This window comes from Malaclemys terrapin, chromosome 10 (assembly GCF_027887155.1).
Source record: "Malaclemys terrapin pileata isolate rMalTer1 chromosome 10, rMalTer1.hap1, whole genome shotgun sequence".
Taxonomy (NCBI): domain Eukaryota; kingdom Metazoa; phylum Chordata; order Testudines; family Emydidae; genus Malaclemys; species Malaclemys terrapin.
Window position 1 is genome coordinate 52,012,074 of NC_071514.1, and position 16,708 is coordinate 52,028,781.

Consider the following 16,708-nt stretch of genomic DNA (forward strand, 5'->3'; position numbering starts at 1 on the left):
TTCCCAAAATCACAGAAGCAGCACCACCAGTAGCCAACATTTGTATATGGAATAGCCCTACTTCAAGGCTTTGAGTGTTGGACTGGAACCAATATAAATATGGTATCTCCCAGCTGTCCCATGGGAAAAGTGATTGTGACCTTACTGACATGAACTGTGACCGTATAGATCATCCTATAATTGCACCAAATCTTGTACAAAGGAAGTCAAGTAAAGGACAGTTTGTAATTTGCTGGTTATGATTATGCTGTCTGTATAATTTTTGTATTTGAAGTTATGAATATTGGCTATGTACTTGTATCTCAATGTGTTTGATTCTGAGTAGCATCAGTGAAGCATTTGGTCAGCTTCTGGAGAAAGGACTATTCTGAGTATGTGCCCAATCAAGAAACACTTAGCTGGGGGGAGGGATAGCTCAATGGTTTGAGCATTGGCCTGCTAAACCCAGGGTTGTGAGTTCAATTCTTGAGGGGACCATTTAGGGATTTGGGGATAGCTCCTGCTTTGAGCAGTGGGTTGGACTAGATGACCTCCTGAGGTCCCTTCCAACCCTGATATTCTATGATTCTATGACAATGGACTTTGGGAGACACCAATCCGCATCTGAGCTTCCCTGGGAACGTTCAAACTAACATGTAAACAATGGCATCGGCCTGCAAAAAGCGGAATCATTCGTGGACTGTGACTTGCCCAGGTGGCTACAAACTCCATCTTGTTGCTGTGATTTTGCACAAAAGAACAAAGGGGTTTCCGCCCACAAGAGAGAGAATATAAAAGTCTCTGGAAGCCCCTCCATTTTGTCTTCAGCTGGCTCAACAGATGGCCTCTCTACCCCAAAGAGATGCTGAAAGTAACTGGAACAACGGACTGTGACTACGGGGGTGTGAGTGACTGCTCGACCCAGGCCATAAACCACATTGTTGGTCTGAAAAGGACTGGGCCCAAATTAGGAAGGAGTCTAGTCTGTGAAAGAAGCTTACTGGAACATCTCTGAGGGTGAGATTTACCTGGATTCAGTTTCCAACCGTATTAGGCTTAGATTTGCGTGTTTTGTTTTATTTTGCTTGGTAACTTACTTGGAACCACTTAAATCCTACTTTTTATAAAAATCACTTTTGCTTATTAATTAACCCAGAGCAAGCAATTAATATCTGGAGGAGCAAACAGCTGTGCATGTCTATCAGTGTTATAGAGGGCGGAAAATTTAGGAGTTTACCCTGTATAAGCTTTATACAGGGTAATATGGATTCATTTGGGGTTTAGGCTCCCAGAAAGACTGAACACTGGGTGCTGGAAAAAAGTCCATTAACTGAGAAGCCCCTGGGCTAAGTGAATCTTAGTTTCTGTGAACTGCAGGGGGGCGTGGCCCAACCTCTTGGTCTGTGCTATAGCCGACTGGTGTGTCTAGCTTAGCAAGATGGGAGTGGAAGGAAGCCTTCTCTGGCAGGGGTGTTTGTTCTCAGTTGTATCCCAGCACATTTAGTGACAGTCTTGAGGGAGTTTCTGTGACCAAACCCGTCACAGAGATGACTTACATCGACCGTATCTTAAAGGCCAGTAGTCTGCAAGCCTCACTAAATTCATACTAGCTCTCACTGCATCCACTTAGGTTCTTGTCTACACTAGGAAAATTAGGACCTATAAAGTCACCCCGAGGCAGTTCTGTTAGTGGTTGCAACAGTGGAAATTCTAGTTTATGCAGGTTTTGGGTGTTTTTAACCACTACTGTCCAACTCTACTCTGCACAGGGTTGTATGCCTCATCCTCCACTGGTACAGGTAGCACCAGTGGTGAATTACAGGTCCTAATATTGCCAATTCAAGTACAGCTTTAGGATGCTTCAGTGAGGCACTGCTGCAAACAGAAATATCACACTGAAAATCCATTTGAAACAGGAAGGCTCAATGTCTTTGAAATGGAAAATGAAAAAGTTGAAAGAGCTTTTTTGTGGGCATTTGACAGTGTCCTGTTTTGTATGGCTTATTAACTCAATCACCAATGAAGTATCACTATGCCTTAAAGGTTTTCATTTAGCTTGTTAAGCAGACAGCTGTAGTGCAGATGTAGTAAAAAAAAATGCTGTCAGAGTATTTTCATTCAGTTAATGCTGCACTGAGAATATACTTTACAGTCAGACAGGAGATGGAAACTCTCTGGCATGTGTTAGAGAAAGAGTTGTTGAAAGTATGAAATATACAATTATGTGGGGATAAATTTGTGAGCAAGCATGTTTAACAAAATGAATACAGTAGCAAGATATCAAAATCGGGGATCCTTTTATACATGACCATATAGCATTAAGAGATGTTCGTTTCTAGAGCTGATGATTCCAATGGAATTTTAAATTTGAGTTTGTTTTTCCTTGTGTTCAGAGCTAACTGAAGGTGCTTTGACCACAGTATTTCAAACACCCCACACTACCAGATAAGAATGTTTATTTATGAAGCAACACTGGGGAGGAGAAATGCTAAAGAAACCAGTTTGACAGGATTCCCAAAGGTAAACAACTACTTAGTTGTTCCCAAAATGAATGAAGAATGAGAATATAATACTGTCTAAGGAAATTCAGGGGTCCATTTACAAATAGGAAGTACTGTAGCAATATGGACAAGGAAAATCTATACAACAGATATCCCTAAACAGGATAGGGAGAGGATAGTATTCAGTTACCTACTTCTTAAAAGTAACATGAGCTACCAGTTTTCTGCAGACTTATTCTCCTGTGCCAGATGGAAAGGACAACAATAGGCCAGGATTCCACTTCTAACCAGCAACAATTGATGCCATAACAGCTACTAAAACAGAACTAAAACAGTGTACACGATGCCTCAGATAGGAAACATGAAATCCTGAACTCAGGGCCTAGTAAGCGAGTTCCTAGTAAGGAGGAATGGCTTTTCAAGTATTTGTGAGGGTTGGAACCATCTGACTAACAGGAGGCAAGGAAACCTAGTGCCACTACAAAACTCTAGGGGTAGACAATGTCAGATTTATTTCTTACCATTTTAGTTCTCTCAGAGCCCTCAGCTTCTGGGGAAACAGAGACCAAAACGTACTTTTGTTTGTTTGCTGAAAGTGCCTAAACAAGCCAAACTTGCTCCCAGCAGCAGATGTGCTCGACACCAAACCAGCTGCTGCCATCTTCTTCCCAAACCTACAAGGAGATTTCATGCCATGCAGCATAAAATGGACACAATCCAGGTAACAATTGCTTCTTCATACTCAGCTGTTGAGAAGGGGAGTGGGGGGGGCAAGAGGGTGGTATACAGAAGAAGCGCTCACTAGCTTACATACTAAAATGGACATAAATGAGAAAGCCATCTGCCCTTAGACACATTGCTACAAAGCAACCTAAATGATATATTCCTCATTAAAAGGAAAAATAAAGAACGAACAGAGACTGGAAGCATTTGAGAACTCTGATTGAACAATATTAGCATTGTGAACCAGCCTGAGGGATTAGAAGGAAAGGATGCAGCTGGGTTTTCTTGGAAATTGGCTGCCAAGGATTTTGAAACAAAGACGAGAATGACCAGATAAGTGTTGAAAGATTTTTTTTTTTTTTAAATCCATGTTAGAAGACCAAAAGCTTGAAGCACACGATTATCGTCATCAGCAGGAAATAAGGCAGTCACTTCACCTGACACATACAAGAAATAATCTTTTCCCCCTAATGTCATGCTGTTGAGCTACAGTCTAGGGCTGACTCACATGGTCTCAGGAAAAAAAAAGAAAAGAAAAAATCTAGATGTGTGCACCAAGCAGCAGGAGATGACTATTCTACCCACAAACTGTGGGTTGCAGCTACCAGGAAGTCATTTGTTCTGTGACATGAAGTCAGCTGGGAGGACAAACACTTATTTAAGAGTACAAAAGGAATCTCAGCATCTGACAACAATGAATGGCAAATAATTTTACTGTCTTGATTTTAAGTGTGGAAAGGAATATTATGCATGCAATTGGTTGTTTAGCTGTTTAGGTGTGTAATGATATAAGCAACTTGGAAAACAATCTTAATATGACATACTTCTAACTATGAATCATTTCTTGCAGATGAAAATTGTTGTACAAAAAATATTTTTGATTGTAGTGAATAAAATACCTCCCAAGATGACCCTGCTGCCCTTTGATTACTGAAGACAATAGTACCGTTCTTCTAGAGTCATTCCATTGGGGGAAGGAAACTTTTCCCAAGTAAACATCCACTTTATTTTATAGAGAATATTATCCTATAGGTATGGCAAAGGTTAACTACAGTAAAAGATGTATAACCTCAGAATTACGAATACCAGAGTTACGAACTGACCAGTCAACCACACAACTCAGTTGAAACTGGAAGTACACAATCAGGTAGCAGCAAAGACAAAAAAAAAAAAGTAAGTACAGTACAGTGTTAAACGTAAACTACTAAAAAAAAAGGGGGGGGGGGGAGTTAAAAACATTTGACAAGGTAAGGAAACTGTTTTGGTGCTTGTTTCATTTTACATTATGATGGTTAAAAGCAGCATTTTTCTTCTGCATAGTAAAGTTTCAAAGCTATATTAAGTCAATGTTCAATGGTAAACTTTTGAAATAACAACCATAATATTTTGTTCAGAGTTACAAACAACCTCCATTCCTGATGTGTTCATAACTGAAATTTTACTGTAGTTGTAAAATTGCTGCTAGTATAGTGTCTCTTTAAGCACTTTCATAGCTAAGAGGCTGAAATAACATAGGATTACATTTTAGCAAGGAAATCAAAGCCTGAGAATTGATGATTGGTTTGAAGCTAGCTCAGGTTCTAGCGAAGTGCACCTGACATAATAGAAAAGAACACTGCCTCAAAAAGCAGCTGGCCTAGACTCTCACCACACACTTGTCCCCTCAAACTCTGCTCTGAAACAAAAAAACTAAAAGCCACAAGCCTTGATTAAGACTTAAAATCAAATTAGTATCTTCAAGCATTCTCTGATAGCATTCCGATGAGAGATTAACAGAATTCCAAGATGGAGTTTATGCATTATATAGAAAGCTGCAGTTTGGCATTATCAATGCAAGTCCTAAATTTTTCTGTCAGTAATTGGGAATTTTTTTCCTTGTAATAACCTTTTCAAATTCTTTCCATCTCTTTTCTTTAATCCATATTTTGACCACCACCAGATAGAAAAGCAAAGCTGAATCAGTTTGAATCAGACACTTATCTACCCATATTAGGCATTTCATATGTACCCATCACCATATAATCAAGGCCTGAAGAAACTTTCTACCCTGAGCAAAGGAACAAAAAAGGAATTTAAAAAGGGTAGGGAACTCAGGCCTGATTCTGCACCTTTAAAGTCTATAGTTTTGCCTCTGACTTTGGTGAGCACAGGATCAAGAATAAATCTGAAAAGATACACTTTCTCTCTCCCCCCGCCCATCCCCAGATTTCAACTAGTGCAGCTATAATCTGAAAAGGGACTCTAAAAACGGCAACATGAGCACCCAAGTTCCTTTCATCTTATTGAGTCCACAGCAAGTTTCTTCAGTCTACAAGTAAACAGATTTTTCTAATTGCCATCCCTGCAAACATGACTAACTGATCTGCAAGCTAAGCAGTTAAATTGAGCTGTAGGCCAAATTATTGAACATTTATATGGGGTAGCACCTAAAGCCACAATCAGACCGGGGCCCACTATGCTATGCATTGTAAAGACATAAGGACAGTCCCTACCTCAAAGGGCCCCAGTTTTCGAAGATCCAAATCAACTGAAACTGGCTCCTAAATAAGCCAAAAATAGACTTGTCAGCCCTCCCCCCGAAGAGTTTATTAAGACTCAGGGGGGGGCCCTTAGAAATCCCTGAAGGGCCCATGGATCCCCAGTGAGCATAAGGCTAGCAGGCAGGGGAGGCCCTTACCCCAACCCACAAGCACAGCCAATGATCATATTGCCCCCCCCCCCAATCTCTGCAGTAGCTAAGCACCTCTCAAAGCTTAGTGAATTTAGCCTCACAACACCCCAAGGAGGTAGAGAAGTAGCCCCACACATTTTACAGAAAAGGAAAAATTGATGCACAGAGAAGTTAAATGACTTGGCCAATGTCACGCAGGAAGTATGTGGCAGATCCAGGAACTGAAATCTCATTTCCCAAGTCCCAGTCCAGGGACTTGACAGACAAGCTGTCCTCTGCACATTCACTAGAAGGGCAGAGTTCTCTATGCCAGTCTCAGACACACAGACCTGTCTTGCTACCCAGCCCATGTTTTCCAGACCCTTTGGTCTCCACTTTCCCCTTCTTCTCTGCACAGCAGAGTTCCTGGGCCAAATGCCAACCTCCAGCAGTTACTAAACTCCCCTCACAACAGAGAGGTCCAGGACTCCCACATCCCTTCAATACTCCTCATTTCTCACTACACAACTCTACTTTCTGTCCCCTCCCAAACACTACTGAGTTTATCTACCCCACAACATTGGGAGGTAGGGAGATATATCCATTTCACAGGGTGGAGGGGGAGGGGCAATCCAGACAGCTTAAGACAAAAATTAGTGGCAATCTTCAAAAAATTCTGATTTAAATGGACTTGCCAACTTCATAGATAAAGTCTGTGACAGAGTGATGGTCAGAAACCAAGTGCTCATCCATTTCTTTAACCAGAGGGACCTCTTTTTCCTGCAGTTCCTTTCCTCATTCATGCACTCAGAGAGATCTGTTTTTGATACTATACACGTCTCCACCTACTTTGTCCATTTTGAAAAGGGATGCTTTTAAAGTTAAAAAAAAAATCCCCATATTCCTAATACATATATTCCATAATAAGAATCTCTTTTAATAGAGCCTCTCTCATTTCAAAAGATAAAGTGACTTTCATTTTCAGCTAACTGTCAATAACCATAACTTCTCATGATATAATTTGGATATTTGTTGGAGTATTCTGCCTCTAAAGTGCTTTTCCTGCCGCAGGAGAGAGAGATCCATGTCTGCTGGAGTTCCTCTACATAGAATGTTTTATTACCAATGATATAATGCCTGTTGAAGAGGGGAAAATGCAGACTAATCACTATGGTAGATTTTCAACCAACCCAGCTGAATGTTTGAGGCAGCTGAATCATTAAAGTTAATGGAAGTTTTGTCACTGACAAAAGAATAAGAGGGAAAGTGAAGTTTTGTATCACCCACACACTTCATTTAGCAGTTCAGAGGCAAGCTAGGCATTGTGAGTCTGTCTCTCTCTTCCACGCACGCGCACACCCAAAACGTCTCTCACTGGACTTCTAGTTCCATTCCCAAAAAGCAAACACCAAAAATAAACAACCTTTTAAACCTTTGAAAGTTGTTACAGTGGCAGTACAGATGGAAGAAAAGTAAGTGCCATTCACATTTAGATGATGTAAGAATCCACTTGTTTTCATATACTTCAGGGGAAAATATTAACTCGTTATGTAACTAGGAATCTCCTTTCACAAAGACAGACAGAGAAGTTTGCAGAATTAAGGTTCACCACAGATTTTTATATGTTCTCCCTAAGTTAGATTCTGGGGGCACTGTGATTTAAATCTAACTACAATAAGTGAAATCAAACAGAACAAAATACAAATGTATCAGCAGTGATTCAAGAGGAACTTTAATCAAGAAGTCATAAATCAGACTATACTCTAGGCACTCATCTATCATATAAAACAATGACCCATAAGTCTTGAAATAAGATGCTTTACTCTGATGGAATAACAAAAAAAGCCCATGTTCTCCATTTCACAGACTAATGTGCAGATCCCTGGTTCTTTGGTTATACCTTTATGTTGTAAGCTGCGCAGTGGATACAAAGAAATGTGAACTGGAGAATACAGAGTGAAACCACACCCAGGTGCAATTTCACCAGGAACATTGCCTTCTGTTCTGGGAACCTCATTACAAGAGATGTTGACAAATTGGAGGAAATTCAGAGAACAGCAACCAGAACTGATTAAATGGGCTGGAGGAAAGATGAAAAGTACTAAATATGCAAAGCTTGACTAAGCAACAGCTCATGTGGAAGTAGAAGAGAAGCAATATGGTTACCCAAGAAATATCTGAAGGATGTAAACATCAAGGGCCAGGGTAGATTATAACAAGAGGATCTAACTAGAAGTGATGGGATATAATACAAGCTCATTATCCCAAAAAAACACCCACAGTAAGATGTGTTAGGATGTAGGCCACTCCCAAGAGAAAGCAAAAAAGCCCTATTGCTTGGCACATTTAAAACTAGACCCGACAAACTGTAGGGGCTAATCTTTCATTTAACTTCGGTGGATAAATCACATTGTGTAACAGGGCCTTTTCCGTCTCTATTTTTTCTTATTCTATTAAGGGGGAGAAGCCTCCAACCAGTAATCTTTTGGATCAAAAAAAATTTTTTTCTTCTTCAAATCACAACATATAAAACAAAACTTGTCAGAATACAAAGTTCCTGTTCCACTTTGCTGCAATGATTTACACTGGTTCATTGTGCATTGCATAAAAACCTTTTCTGTGTTTTAAATTTGTCAGTATTTGATTAGCATCCCCTTGTTTTTGTATAGTGAGAACATAGGAACACCCAATTAACCCTCTCTATACCATTCATTTTATACAACTATTACATCCCCTCTTATTTAGTTCCTCTCTGAACTCAAGTTTTAAGCTGTTTAACCTCTCCCCATAATAAAGTCTTTCCATGTCTCTAATCTTTGGCATCACACATTGTGGACCCCTCTTATTTCTCTGTATCTTTTTTTGAAATAGGGTGACCACAAATGAATGCAGTATTCCATGTGAAAGCATGTTTTTGATTTATGTAATAGCATTATAATATATTCAGTATTTTTCTCTCTCATTCTTTATCCTAACTTTTCTTTTTAAAGACACAAACACAATACTTAATTTTTTAAAATAAAGCTGTCCCAGGTTTTTAAACCATAACCACATAAGAAATTTAATAATGTACACTGTATGACTAGTTTCAGAGTAGCAGCCGTGTTAGTCTGTATCCGCAAAAAGAAGAACAGGAGTACTTGTGGCACCTTAGAGACTAACAAATTTATTAGAGCATAAGCTTTCGTGGACTACAGCCCACTTCTATGCATCCGAAGAAGTGGGCTGTAGTCCACGAAAGCTTATGCTCTAATAAATTTGTTAGTCTCTAAGGTGCCACAAGTACTCCTGTTCTTCTTTTTACTGTATGACTAGTTCAAATTATTCCTTCTAATGTATATTGCCTTGCTTTTGACATCAATTTCATCTGACATTGTGCTATCCAGTTGCACTGCTTTATGGTTTCTCTAGAGTTCTCACCGTGTTCTCCGGCCTGCACTATCCTAAACAATAGTATCATTGTCAATTGTTGCCATCACACAGTTCATCCTTTTTTAAAGGTACCTCTCATAGTACAGATCCATGGGCTACTCTACTACTAACTCTTTACCATTTTGAAAATTGACAATGTATTCCTGTTCTTCGTTTTCCCTCTCTTAACGTCTAATCCATGATAGTATTTTACCTCTCTCTCCCCATAACTACAAAGTTCCTTTAATAGTGTCTTTCAAGGAACCTTGCCAAAAAACTTTTGAATACCTTAATTAATCATATATACCAGCTCTCCTTTATTCACTATTTTGAGGACATGCTCAAAAGAATTCTAATAGATTAGATAGACATGATTTTTGTCACAAAAAATCAAAGTTACTTTGTCCCCCTACTTTGATATTTATCTAGGTTTTATAACTAAACGATTGCATCAATCAACTAATCTGGCACAGCAGTAAACTCAGCAGTTTAAATTCCAAGTACCATCCCCTTGCACCTTCTTTAAAGATAGCAAAAGATAACTATACAGGAGGGCTGGAGGTATGTGTATCAATTTTTATTAGATACTGCAAGTTTTTGTAGCCACTCCATACTTAAGTTCCTTCAGAACTCTTGAGTGAATCCTGGTTCTGATTACTTGTTTTTCTTAAAATTTATCAGTTGATTCCAGTGCCTCCTCTTTTACGTCTCAATCTATTTCAGTACCTCATCTTTAGTGGGAAAAGCAGGTATCTCTCTACCATGCCGCATGGTGATGGCTGGTGCAAAGAAGTCATTTCTCTTCTCTGCGAGATCATTATCCTCCCTAATGGCTCCATTTACTCCCTGGTAATCCAGTAGACCTACTAATGGTCTTGAAAATGTCCTGGTACTGGGGGGGGGGGGGGGGGTGTCTCCCCTTATACCGTCTAATTTCCACTGTATGTTCCTGTCCATTAGCTTCACCTAGGCTGGATTTCCATGTTCTAAGGATACCAAATAACTGCCTGTCCCTTTCCATTTAGCCATACTGTTTTTCCTCGCCCTCCTGCTTCCTTTTTTATTCAGGGGTATGCATGCCATCAACAACTCCATTATGGATACTTAAATAGCCTCTCAACGTATCACATGATTTTAGTTTCCTCACATTTGATTTTAGTGCTAAAAAAAAAAAGCTTCCTTTGTTTTTAATCTCTCTAGTAAATTTCAGTGTCATAATGCTAGTTTGTTACTGTCAACTGTTACTACAAGGCCATTGAGCCTAACTACACTATGGTCCCTATTATTTACTGGCTCAACTAAAGTTATTTCTTGAACCAATTCCTGCACCTTACTTGGGTCTCAGTTCTACGTTCCAGTACTTGCTGTTCCAGGAAGTAAATGTTGAAGGTGTCAAGTAATACATTTCTATAGACAAGCTATACACCAACAGTGGTTCTCAGCCAGGGGTCCGGGGGCCCACGGGCAGGTTTCACAGGGTCCACCAAGCATGGCCAGCATTAGACTTGCTAGGGCCCAAGGCAGAAAGTCAAAGCCCACTGCACAGGATGCAGCCCTGAGACCTACCACCCAGGGCTCAAGCCGAAGCCTGAGCAACTTAGCTTTACGATGCCCCTGTGATGGGGGCCCTGAGCAGTTGCCCTGCTTGGTACCCTTCATTGCCAGCCCTGGTTTTTATATCCAGAAAAAACAGTTGTGGCACAGCTGGGCTGTGGAGTTTTTATAGTATGTTGGGGGGGCCTCAGAAAGAAAAAGGTGAACCCCTGCCCTATAATACATTTCAGCGTTGTCACTGATCATGGGGGGAGGGATAGCTCAGTGGTTTGAGCATTGGCCTGCTAAACCCAGGGTTGTGAGCTCAATCCTTGAGGGGGCCATTTAGGGATCTGGGGCAAAAATCTGTCTGGAGATTGGTCCTGCTTTGAGCAGGGGGTTGGACTAGATCTCCTAAGGTCCCTTCCAACCCTGATATTCTATGCTCATGCAGAAGGAACAAAGCAGGATCTTCAGATTTTATTTTATTTTTTTTTGGGGGGGGGGGGGGGAGGAACACAACAGATAGACTTAAAAAAAGAAGAAAACTTGTTAACTGAGCACATTTGATCTAGAATCATAAGACAGAATAAAAACAGAACCCTGCATTTTGTCTCATGTTTAAAACGATTGTTTTTCAAAAGACACTGCATTGGTGTAAGCTGGTACACTGATCAGACAGTAATAAATAGCACTAAGAATAGATGATGCTAGAGAAATTAAAGTATCTCAAAGTGCTTTACAAATTTTAATTAACTAACATCCCTAGGAGGTTGGTGTTATTCCCATTTTACAGAGAGGAAAACTGAAGTACAGAAAGGATGGGAGACTTGAGCAAAGTGATACAGCGATAACTCTTAATCTTAAAATGAATTTGTAATTAAACTTAAACTTGATTGCACAGTTAGCAAGTGCAAAAAAACCCACATATTTGTAGCACATAATCTGTATGCCCTTATGTTCTATTGATTTGGATTGCTTAGTATAGGAAGACTATCATGTGATTATACATAGTTAAACAAGTTAAAATTGCTAGGCTCCATTTTAATTTTCATCCCCAAGACAACAACAACAAAAGTTGTGAGCAACCTGTAATGTTAATGGGTTTACCAAATATATTACCAAAACTGAGGGCCATGTTTGGATGGAGGGACTGTCTGCACCCTGTTGTAGGAATTGTCTTGTCTCTAGAAAGAGACAAGACAGGGAATACACACCTGAGGGCAAGGAATTCCAAATCCCTCCTCCTTTTACTGTGGGTTTGAGTGTTTCATAATTTTGCGCCACTTTGTCCAAAACGTTTGCTACTACATATTAGAACTACATTTTAAAATGTTTGCAGTAAATGTTTCATAATGAAGTTCACTGTATTTAAGTTCTGGTAGTATTTTGCATTAGTTATGCATTCACAGGTTGAGTGTTTATATTTCCTTATAAGAATATGTTTAAGCAAAGAAACCTCCACTCATTTCTGAAGTAGCCCGCTAGAAGAGTTTATTAAAATTCTGCAGTTTGCAAGGGGAGGGAAGGAAGAGAGTCCTACAGCTTCTACAGTAGTTTTCCACAGATTTTCATTGGGACGTGGTTTACAACTTGTACTTCCAAGAACAATTTAAATATGTGGATGGAAACGTAATGCCACAACTAGAGGTTAGGACTCTGGCTTGTCCCTCGCTCTTGTAGCGAGCGGAGAGGCGGATGGGGCAGTGGGAAGAGCACATGGCTCTTCAGCAAACCCTCCCACCAACCCAAGAGTTTTGGAGTTTGGGGGGAGGGCAACAAAACAGAGTAATCTTTCATTCTCTGAAGTGAAGGTTTCGTTACTACTTTATCTTTTGGGGGCTGTAAGAGGCTATGAAATTTTCAAATAGATGACTTAAGCCTAGGAAAGCAAACGCTCCTTCCTATGAAGCTACACAGAAGTGTAATTTTGTTTATAACTTTCCTTCGTCTTTGTCATTCCTATTATGCTACCTATTTAGGCATGTAACAAGTTGGTAACAGACTTATACACTATCCCTTAACCCAGTATATCACAGACTTGAGTTCCCTTCCCTTTTGTGACTTACAAGGAAAAGACATGTTGGCTTGTTGCTGCTTTTATATGGATATTTTTTCTAAAAACAATTAGAAAGCAAGATTACAGACAACTTCTCTCCCCCAGAAGTTCAACATATTGTGTGCTGTTTCACGGCGAATTATATCTTTATGTACCAGGTCCGTACAGAAGACCAGGTAAATCTCCTCACTGGATAAATACTCAATCTTTTTAATACAGTCTTAGGCCTGGTCTACACTAACCCCCCAATTCGAACTAAGGTACGCAACTTCAGCTACGTGAATAACGTAGCTGAATTCGACGTACTTTAGTTCGAACTTACCGTGGTCCAGACACGGCAGCCAGGCTCCCCCGTCGACTCCGCGTACTCCGGTAATCCTGCTCGGCGCGAGGAGTACGCGGAGTCGACGGGGAGCACTTCTGGGTTCGATTTATTGCATCCAGACAAGACGTGATAAATCGAACCCAGAAGTTCGATTGCCTGCCGCCGAACCAGCGCGTGAGTATAGACAAGCCCTTAGGTTTATGTAGGTATCAGTACAAACCAAAAATGAGATAGCAACTGACTAATTTCTTCCTCCTTGTAGGAAACCTCAGCTGCTAATTCACATTTTGGGTCATACCAGATGACTTCATATTACACCATACCACATTTGATCTGCTACAAAGGGATATATCAAAATCCAAACTCACCATAGTACAATAGAAACAAGAAAAAGAGAGACACACACAAAGTTGTATCCATCAAAAACTGAGCTACTTAATACCTACTATTGTGTTTAACAAGAGCAAGCAGATACAGGAAATATAGTGTCCACAAACACTAGCAAATGGCCTAAGTTAAATTGGATTTGTAACATTTCATTAGCAAACATGTGCTTGAACTTTAGCTCATTTTGATTTTTCTTCTTTGGTCCATTTGAAGCACTGCTTTACCTACTTCTTACTATTTGCCTCAATCTCATTTCTAACAAGCAAGCTTTCAAAACTCCCAGTTGTCAAATTTTACTTTATTTTCCTCAGGAAGGTGCCTTATATGATAAACATGCAAGTGTTTACCAATTGCCACAATTCTGAGGTGTAAGGAACCCAGAAAGATACAAGCTTATCAAGGCCCCATTGTACACACTCTACCTAAATACTCGGCTTATATGAATAATCTGAAGAAGTTGGCCTGGATAAGCAAAGAGGTCTAAAATGCAATGGCAGGGTTCATAAATTAATGCATCAACAAATTGTCTTTCATAGAGCTGGGAGCCCACTCGCTCAGAAATTCTACAAGTAAAGAGGGGTATGAGTATATTACAGGTTCTCTAAATAATAACGGTTTAAATACATCAGGCTGAGAGGTCAAGCTACCGAAAACAGATGCAAAGTAAGAAGGACCTACAAACCCATAACTAGCAAACAAAATTTTCCCCATCAAAACATAAGAGAAAGGACCAGAAATCATAGGAAATGTGAGTGGCAATTTAAGACATTTTAAAAATAAGGGTATCAGTCTGTGTCCAAAATTCACATGAAATTAGAACAGCACTTAATTTGCCATACAATACCACATGCTACAATACCTAAGCACATAGGAGGAGCTCAGCACTGTGCAAGTGTAATGCTGGCTTTTGTCAATTTATTGACACCCCCACCCCCCCCGAGTTATTATACTGATCAAAGTCAACAGGAGCTTTGCCCAAGTCAGGACTACAGAAGAGGGACCTCAAGCAGACCCTTAACATTATTATAAACACACTGCTGGAAAATACATATTGAACGTTCATTATAGGAGATGTAATACTGAAGTCTTATAGTACATAAGACTTACAATACAGATACACCATTTTTATGCACAAAAGAGAAACATACCTGAACAACAGAACAGAGTGTTCCTTAGCAGGAGTGAAAAGAGTAACCATTCACAGGCACCTCGGCCTAAGTGAAATACAGATGATAAATTAATTTTACCTGTTCTGCGCCATAAACTGTAGCAAACTGAACAAACTCCTCTATCCGCACAAAGCCATCCCCATCTCGGTCTAGGGCATCAAACACAGCTCGGAGACGGGGCTCCTCTTCTTGACAGCCTGGAGAGTCATTAGTTATGGAATCAGGCTGGGCAAACTCCGGGGGCTGGCTCAGGTTGCTAGAGGAATGGAAAGTGGGGAAGAGGTCCATGTCCTTGTCAATCTGGGACAAATCCTGGGTACTTAAGGAAAGTGTCTCCTGGCAGCTTTGGGATATGTAATCTTCTGTGTCTTTAGTCCAAGGGGAAGTGGGAGTGAGTCCTTCAGAGTGGTTCTCCTCCTGGGAGGTCTCCATTCTTAAGTAAAACTCCCCTTCTGCTTGCAGGATTTCGCTGCTTTCAGGAAAGCTTTCTCCCTTGTTTGAATCCTCTGGACTTAGCCCAGCACTCCTGAGTTGTAAATCCCGAAAAGGAGAAGAAACAGCCTGGTCCAGCACAAGAGAGAAGAACTGCTCCTCCAAATCTGTGATCTGAGCAGAGGCCAGTGCACCCTGCACCAGAGAAAGGTTCAAATCAAAATCACTCTGGGGGCAACCATGATGATTATCACCTGCACCTGACTCTTGTTCCAGGTCGCTGATTGGGTCGGTCGTGTCTTGGTCCAAGAGGCCGTTCTCCTGCTTTTCCATGCGGTATAAATACTCAATGGGCCTATCTGAGAACAGCGTAGGATCTAGCCTGGATAGCTTCATCTCCCCCAAAACCTGCTCTAGCACCACTGGCCCGCTCTCCATCTCTTGTAAAGAGGGCCCCAGGAACAAAGGGGCGTCCGGGGGCGTCTCTCTGGGGACCAGTACCAGGTCTGGGCTAGGCAGCTGCCCTCTCTGCTCCATGATGAGATACCTCCCATTCTGCTCGGCAAACAGAGTCAGCAGCGATGCCCGCTCCGATTTGCTCCCTGGGTCTGAGAGAGTCATTAACAAATCCGGCTCCATTTTCATCAGAAAAAAATGAATTTAATACAAATCACAGCGGCTGCTCAGACCCTCCTAGACACAAAGGGCTGGGTTTGTGAGCGATCACTGCCCTGCCGTCTCCCCGCGGCAGAGCTCGGGTCTCCCGGAGAGCCCACCACAGAACCGCTGCATTGCTGCGGCTCCTGGGAGCCTCCTCTGCAAACGGGAGATGCGCTGCTGCCATTTGCCTGCATCCATCTTCTCCATCCCTCCGGCCTCACATCCCAGGAGGCGGCGGCGGCGGGGCAGCAGCTAAAGGAATCCCAATGGGGAGGAAAAGGCAATCGCAGCCACGCACAAATCGAAGGCGCCTTGATGGCTGTCCGACAAAGCCTGCAGCCCGGGCTCAGCCCGCACCCCAGGGCTGCCCCCGCCAAAGAACCGGCGGCGTCCCCTGCAAAGGATGGTGCTGCTAAGCCACCAGCTCACGGAGGACCTGCTGCTCCGGCATCCCCGGGCTAACGGGGGACAGAGGCGGGCTGTGCTGCAGCACCGGGCTGTGCTCCCGGCCCTTCTTGTGGCCCGGAGCGCAGGCTGCGCCCTTCGAGCTACTCCGGGACCTGGGCTCCCCCGGCGGCCGGGGAGAGTGCGGGGGCGTTAGGGGTCCTGCTCCCCAGCTCCGAGGGCTCCCGCCTGCGGCTGGCTACAGCCTCTGCTCTGGCAGCCGGCTGGGCGGGCCGATCTCCGCGTTGGCCGGCCTGGCTCCGCCTGCAGCCCGGGGAGGGCTTTGTGTCTCCGGGCTTAGGCTCCTCCCGCGCCCGGCGACAGGGGCGGGACTGTGTTCGCCTCCGAGCGGGCGTCCCAGGCCTGCTGGTGTGGGGAGCTGTGTGTGTCCGTGTGGTCACCCGCGGGGCTCTGGGCTGGGGGTAGCTGTGTGTG

General features: G+C 42.2%; 1 protein-coding gene across 1 annotated transcript in view; it reads right to left on the minus strand.

Annotated features, from left to right (window-relative positions):
* The window catches only part of RAB11FIP3 (RAB11 family interacting protein 3), a 182,777-nt gene extending 166,294 nt beyond the window's left edge, over positions 1–16,483 (minus strand). The window contains exon 1 of the mRNA XM_054041483.1: positions 14,816–16,483. Coding sequence (XP_053897458.1) covers positions 14,816–15,814 — 999 coding nt within the window. The 5' untranslated portion in view covers positions 15,815–16,483. The remainder of the gene's footprint in view (positions 1–14,815) is intronic.
* Positions 16,484–16,708: the final 225 nt, after the last annotated feature.